The following is a 7,863-nucleotide window of genomic DNA, read 5'->3' on the forward strand; positions in this document are numbered from 1 at the left end:
TTGCCAGTATTAGGCAATTCAATGTCAAGTTAAGCAAATGCCGAACTCGAAAGGTGCGAGTGAGCACACAAACAGCGCTTGGAATGTGCTGCAGATGCAATTAATCACACGAACAAACTGGGCTACCTCTCGGCCATTACCGACCATCGAGGCATCTGCGAGCTGTGAGGCTGCTGACGAGCCCCTCTCGTTAGGTGGGAGACGGGAGTAGCTTGCCGATAAGCTGAACGCCTAACTTTTTTCCTCCTATTATCCACAGCCAAGAGGGAAACCTCAGAATGGAGGGTGTGATGAAATAGGAGGCGGATTCAAACAGCCATGTCACATCAAAAAGACCTTGCCGGCGTTTGAATTGTTGGCACACGTTTAATATAAGTGACACCATCAACCTCCGCCTCTGTAGCGTCACGTAACAACTAAATCTGAAACGGGCTCGTTGGTATGCCTTTCATTGTACTAGCCAGTGGCTTCCCCGTGCCCGAGGCTGCCCCGTGCCAGAAGCGGCTCATCTGCACATGCCCCAGGTGCCCTGGAGCAGATCTGTCGCTCTTTGCGTCACACATGCAGCACACCTCAGAATCACAGACCTCCGCTGGGACGCACCCGCCTGAGAAATAGCACTTCACAAATCAAGGTTTTAACCTCGACAATAAAAATATTTCTGGTGTCCTTTAAGTGCCGTGATACGACTCGAGTGCGCAGAGGTCTGGTTTGCTAGGTTAGAGTGGAAACAAAAGGGCCGCAGATAAAACTGTCATTAACTTGATCACTAAAGTATGGTGTGAAATGGCTCATGAACTGCAGTCATAACTCCAATCTATTAAACGAGAATAATGTAAATCAAAGTAACCGGCCTATAATGGATGGACGCCCAGTAAAACTTTTTTTTTCTACTGCAGGTAACTGGACACCACATGCATCCTGAATATTTCATAAGCCATTAGACACTCAGTCGGGGCTTTAAGCAGGGATCACAGTTTCAGCCAAGTGTCTGGTAGAAAGATCAATCACAACTTATTCTCCATTTTCCCTAAACTACAGCACCGGTTCACGTGTTGCTGTGCCAAGCAGCCGCTCCTGGGATGGCCTAATCTACTTTGAGATACAAGTCATTTTTCCTTTTGTGTAAAAAAGACAGAAGTAGAAAGAAAAAAAAAAAAAAAAAAAAACAACTGTGTGTGTGTGTGAGAGAGAGAGAGAGAGAGAGAGAGAGAGAGAGAGAGAGAGAGAGAGAGAGAGAGAGAGAGAGAGAGAGAGAGTACACACACACAAAAGCTGCTACCCATCTAATTTCACTTGCTTTTGGAAAAAAAAGCTGAGGTGGTAACATTACTTGTGGAGAGATTTTATTTTCACAGCAGTTAACAACTTTCAGCAGCAAAGACTGTATCATTAAAGTGGTCAGACACATAAAAAAAATCCTTTCTGAGGTGTTAACCGATATCAAAGCGTTGTTTGAGATGCTGGGGGACTGTATAAAACATCTGTGAAACTGCTGACATTTCAGGTGTTACATCACACTTTTACTGCTCTGGAATTAATACTCAAAAGTAGGTGAATATCTCGACGTTTTTCCTTTGTGTTTTACATGAATGTCACTGCCGCCAAAAAAAAAAAAAAAAGTTGGGAGAGATTGCTGCTGGAGGTGCAAGTTTGACAGGTTTCAAACCCAGATGAACAAGCGTATCAACAGAGCCGAAAGTGATGGTTACAAAACAATTAATCCGATGCGGCCGGATCTCACAGAGAACAAGATGACAGGAAGGTGATAAGAGCAAGCAGACAAACAGGATGCGCTGAAAAGAAGGCGCAGAAATAAGACGATACCGCTTTGATAGCTTCGGAGCATGTCAGGCAGTTTTCCAACTTCTTCTCTTAACTTGGTAACAGTGCTGTAGGAAGTGTGCACGCAGATGGCACACAAACACAACAGCAGCAGATGGCACGAATACTATAATCTCAATTGTCTCTCACCTTAACACGACCTCTTCCGTTTACCAAAACAATTTCAAAATCTTACATCTAACGGTGCCCCGATTTCTGATTCACATCGCAACTGTTTTTTGCACTTAAGAAACTTTTAGTCATCCCAACGAGCAGCAATGACCAAAACGGCAACTAACAATTTACATAAACATCTCAGACAATTTGATTTTTTTTTTTTTTTAAGACGATGCAAGTTTCCAAATTCTCACAATACGCCTCAAAATTACAGCTGCACCTATTGGCAGTATTTGGCTTCCGCGGTGATGTGACCGAGGCTCATTAAATACATTTTCTTTCTCAATTTCATGATAAAAGTTTGCGTTTCCATCATCAGTTACATTCATTTTGTCGCGACAGGGTCGACAACCGCCCATCCCCGGCCACATCACCTCAGGTAAAACGCAATTATACTGTAGAATTGCGACTTTGGCAAGATACCTGGAGTTGAAGTATCTGAATCAGCAGTGGGAGGAAAGCAACAAAAAAAAAAGAAAAGTTGAACGAGCGTATCTTCAGTCGACAACCCAAAGTATTTCAGTCATGTTAATCATTTTAGTCCATACATATCATTTTAGAGGACTCGCTACTAAAAAAAATTAACATTCTGTATTGGCACGCGGTCAGCATCCATCAAGACCTTGACCAAAGCTCCAGTCATGCGAAACAGCAGCACTTCTGATGCCGACACGTTGAGGAGAAAGTGGATGTGCACACGTGTGAGTGTGGATGTCTGCGCTGCTGTACTCCAGTATCCAACCTCATTATTTGGTTGACAGAGATGCTTCCTCTCCCCCTCACTCTCCTGCCAGAAAAACAGTCCATTTCTTGACATAACCAAGGTGGGGGAAAGAAAAAAAAAAAAAAAAAAAAACTTGACTGCTTCCAAGACAAACTTCCCTTCCGCGCATATCTGTGCCTCCACCATACAGTTTCCAGGCTGGTTACATTTTCCTTCCACTAACTCAATAAGACAGACAGACATTCATGTAAACAGACAACTCGTGGAGCAGGGGGAAAATATCTCCCTCTTCGAAGGAGCACCAATAGCAGCCTGGCAAAAAATTGGTACACAGCAAAAAAAAAAAAAAAAAAGGCTGCATTTAGGGCCGCACGATTAATCCAATATTAATCTCGATCCCCATTTTGGCTTCCGTACAATTAAATGAACATGATTGACTGTGATATTAACGTTTAAAATGCACGCACCGCGGCATATTAAATCAAGCGCTTCCTGAACAGCCAGCCAGCCGACATTGGGCAATCGAGATGTTTTGGCTTCAGTTTTGGGGAGCTGTCATGAGTCGGCGCCCTGCTGCGGCAGCCTGGACAAAAAAAAAAATCTCCTGGATTTGGCAGCTGCAGTCCAGAGCAGAAGACAAATGTACAGCTGAGAGCAGACGAGCTAAATGAAAATCCAGGACCAGAAGGTGAAGAGCAAGTCCCTTGAAAAGGACCGTGACCCGTTGTTTTGGAAGTATTCAGATTGAGGGCAAGCGATGTTAACGGAGAATAAAAGCTCTGCGGAGTGCTTTTGAGCGTCGCCGTCTGCACCACAAAGCAACACAACTTGTTCAATCACATGACCAGTAGAGCTGCAGCGCGACGTGAAAACGGCACTCCGCTACGGTGCTGGACTTTTGCATACAGATGAACCACAGAAACTGGCAGGCTGCAGCTGCGGTGGGTGTGGTGGAAAAAAAGCGTAGTTTCCCCAAGTAAAGTTTCTGGATTGGATGCTTCCGATACAAAAAAAAAAAAGAAAAACACGTGCGTTCAGAGAAAGGATTAAAGTAAAAAAAAAAAAAAAAATGTTTTTAAAAAGCTATTAACGCTACACGCAAACACAGATCGTCTTTAGGGTAGCTTTTCCACGATGGAAAGCACTGAAAGAAGTAGAAAGGATAGAGGACAGTTGGTGGTGTCGCCTTACTGCTCTTGGACAGGTTGGTATTAGTAAAATATTTGGAGGCATCTGTTCAGCCTTTATATGGGGTTTTTTTTGTGACGACTCTCGCTGCCGGAAGAGGTCGACAAAAGTTCCGCAACAGCAGATTTACTTAAAACTTTAAAGTGCGATAAAAAAATATATATATATTGATTCCCTCACATCAAAGAACAGTCGCGTTAAATAATTACGGTATCGATATTCATCAAAAATAATTGTCGTAATCATGTAGCCATAGTTACGTTTCTACCAGCGGGGACGAGGAGTTCCACCTGACGCAGTGAAGCCGAGTGAGCGCTCCAAATATTCAGAGCAGGAACTGTCTACTGATTCATTACTTCAGGAGGAGTGAGCATTGATTTGAAGTTTGTTAAGGAAAGTGAACCGCACTTTAAAGTCAAGTCAGGACACCGCTTTATAAATTCCGTGAGTGCCGACAAATCCCCACCGATTTTAAAATGAATATTAGCAAACAGACAGATTACGGGCCAAATCATATCAGAGCCGCTTCCAGAAAAATCACTACAGCTTGTGGGGTTTGCATATTGCAGAAGAAGCTTGACATTTTGCTGCTTGTAAATCCAATTCTGATGCTCTAAATTGCCAGCTTGTTTAATGTAATGGTTAGCTGCAAATAATTTGAAGCTCCGTGCAGAGGAAAAAACAATAACGGGCATCTAAGTATTCAGACAACAAGCAGCACTAATCATGCGTGTCTGGGAGTGGCGGCCATTTCTAATCAGCATCCAATGTGTGTGCGGTTGCGAAATACACATTTCTTTGCTCACTGTCAAAAGGGCGAGACATTTATAATACATGGTCGAACATAATAATACAAACTTTATTAGAAGACAGTCTCTTTTCAGATTAACATTTTTTTTTTTATCTGCACACAAAACTCAAGCACGATGGCTGACAGGCACGCTGAAGAACATCTCAACTATTGTTAAGGTGTAGGCCGAGGTTTCTTAGCAAGCTGATCAGGATTACATACGGGGGTGGAGAGATGATTTGAGAGGAGGTGGATGTTTCAAGATTCATGAATAGTCAGCTAGAGATATATTTCTGGTGCAAAATCTGTTTGGATGAAAGTATTTTGCTATAAAAAAAAAAAAAAAAAAAAACATACACACCGCTCTGTGGCTAAATTTGCACATTTATGCCTGCAACAGAGGGTGGCGGTGAACCATCGCTTTGTTTTTTGGGGTCAAAGAGAAAAATTATGAGAGCAACAGATGTAGACTAGTCAGAGCTGCAAGGGCTTTTAAACTTTCAAATATCAAAGAATGCTGTTGCTTTTTCTTTTTTTTCTTTTTTTTCTCCCCGGTGGCCTGTTGCCAAAGAGCTGTGTAGCTCTGTAACTGGTTCCCCCTTTACAGCCTTACCCTGAGGTAGAAACCGCTCCCAATGCCACTATGCGGTGGGGAAGAATACTATATGTACTATACGGCTATGGGAAGGCAGTAAAAGAAAGGGAAAGCAGAGTCTGGCGATGTGCGACAGCGCTGAGGTCAGTCGGTCCAAAGTCCAGCGTTAAAGTCGGATCAAGCTCATCTGACCCATGCGGACCCCTACTCGAGGCCCTAAGCCGTGCCCCCCCCCCCCCCACCACCAACCACTGCTATCAAGTTATCAACATAATGGAAGAGGCGAGTGTCACATCGAACAAGATGGAGTACCTGTCCTTGAAAATGTAATAAATGAATGCATTCAGTCTTGTTTGCCTGGTTTGAACGCACGGTGTTTAGGAGAGCCGCGGAGGGAGCGACAGTGCAACCAGGCGGCCGCTTTTGAGCCCCATGTGACACTGTTACAAAGCGGAATAATCCTGCATTGTGACGACGGACTCGCCAGACCGGATCAGTTGGGCTTCCGGGTTATGAACAGTCGGCTGTTGTTTTTGCGAGCAAACCGACCGGAACTCGCGATCTAAGTCCGGCACGAATTCAGGTTATAAAATTTTTTTTAAAAAAAACTCCAAAAAGAAGGAACGTGTTCTAGCAGGAAATCAAAATCCGTATCGATCACCCACACCGCGTGTCATCCCCGGATGAACCCGTTTAACAAACCGTTTCTAACTTCACGTGGTCGCTCTGAACAAGAGTTTTCAATGAATCAAAAACAGCCCCCCCCCCCCCCCTCCTCCCTCCTCCCCCTCCTCGGTTCGTCACACGTTTTCCTTCAAATCCAAACAAAGTTGTCGCTGCAGCCCCGCGGAAGCTTCATCTATCCCGCATTTATTGTTCCGGGGACCGCTTAAAAATCACCGCGGAGCGGTCGAACCGGTCCGGTTTGTGAAGCCGCGTTGTCAAAACGGATCATCGCGTTTAAAAAATGTCAAGGGTCCCCCCCCCGTCCCCCCCCACAGATAAGACTGACCCACATATCAAAGTGTGGTTTGTCCCGAGGACATCAGAGAAAGCCCCCTGTCGTTATGGGGGGGGGGGACAACTGTTTATCCTGCGGTGCCAACAAACGTCAAGTCAACGTCTAAATAATAAAAAAAAGTTACAACCGCGTTCAAAACTTAATCTCTCTGGTTGTGTGCCGACTTGTAAGGAAGTAACAACAATACTATGAAATTAATATACGTCATGTTTTAATTTTTTTTTTTTTTTTTTTTAATAAATTAAAATAGCCCCCCCCCCTCTCCCCCCCTCCCTCAAGCGATTTGGAGCTCCGGGTTTCGTGACCGTTATGAGCGTCAGTTAGTAGCACATCCGCCGGGTAAGCTTACCATGGATCAAACTCGTGGATGATGCTCTCGAACCGGATCACCGCGAAAAGTCTGGAGCTGAATCCCGCCAGGCAGGCCAGGAAAAGAATGCTAAACGAGAGTAGAGACTGCCACCCAGCCGGCTGTGTCAGTCCGCCAGACAGGCCTCCTTTTCCCCCTCCTCCACCCGCGGCGGCGGCGGCGGTGGCGGCGGTGGCGCCGGGTCGGCTGCTCCCGTGCACCGAGCCCCCGGCATTGGTGGCCGCTTTGTGCTTGCCGTCGCTGGCTGCGTGGTGCTCCGCCATTTCTGCGTGCGGTTGTCGGTTTGGATTTTGCTAGAGCGTCCCCTCCTGCCACGCTCTCCCGTGTTCCCCTCCGCTCCGTACAGCCCGTAAAACTCCCCCCCTGGGTTGTGCACGATCTCCTTGGCTATCCTATCTTCCGAGTACCCCTTGGGTGTGTGTATATTTATTTCGTAATAACAGTATCGCTACTCCGAGAGACCGCCGTTACATCCCGAAACGCACACTCATGCGCCACATAGCGAGGCTGCAACAGTCAATCCGCTTCACGATTGAACGCCGGTGGAAAGGGGGGCGGGAATAACGCGATGGGCGGAGCGCCGGGAACCTCTGGCGTCCTCTCACAGATCGACAGGTACGAGGAGGCGGGCTTTTATGTCTTTGAGCCAATCGGAGAGCAACGCCTGCCAGATCGACAAATAATACCGCCAATGGAAACGCACAGATTTATGGCTGCGACTGATTGAAACGAGGATTATCCCCTCTTATAAATGAAATCGAGTCTTTCTGCTACCGACTAAAAATAAAATCTCTATTCCCCAGTTTGCCCTGTACAGCTGTGTTAGTCATTTTAGCAAACACTAACAAAGAGACGATAACGTGCACAAAGTTCAAAACCTCATAGGAAATACTTTTCTTAAAAGCTATAGGCAGGTGTGTGAAGATAAATGTTCTGTGAGTGCAATATTTCTGTTGCCCTTGGATGTTCTGGACTGAGTGGTGGAGTGGTAATAAAGATTGATGTGTCTCATCATTGCAATGTCCCCCAGCAAAGAGAAGACCACAGCATTCATCATTCTCTTGAAATCAGGATGTACTTTCACAACTTGCCCCAAAGCCTTGAAAGCCTGTACAAAAATAAAACAATTTTTTTTTTTGAACATTTCAAATAAATGCTCAAGTTCTTTTTTGAT

The 7,863-nt window shown here is 45.3% G+C and overlaps 1 protein-coding gene across 1 annotated transcript in view; it reads right to left on the reverse strand.

Annotated features, from left to right (window-relative positions):
- Nucleotides 1-7,209, reverse strand: part of LOC138214289 (dolichyl-diphosphooligosaccharide--protein glycosyltransferase subunit STT3B) — a 73,788-nt gene extending 66,579 nt beyond the window's left edge. The window contains exon 1 of the mRNA XM_069175771.1: nt 6,669-7,209. Coding sequence (XP_069031872.1) covers nt 6,669-6,952 — 284 coding nt within the window. The 5' untranslated portion in view covers nt 6,953-7,209. The remainder of the gene's footprint in view (nt 1-6,668) is intronic.
- Nucleotides 7,210-7,863: the final 654 nt, after the last annotated feature.

This window comes from Embiotoca jacksoni, unplaced genomic scaffold (genome assembly GCF_022577435.1).
Source record: "Embiotoca jacksoni isolate LCO1_2020_lvr unplaced genomic scaffold, fEmbJac1.0.p SCAF_7, whole genome shotgun sequence".
Taxonomy (NCBI): Eukaryota; Metazoa; Chordata; class Actinopteri; family Embiotocidae; genus Embiotoca; species Embiotoca jacksoni.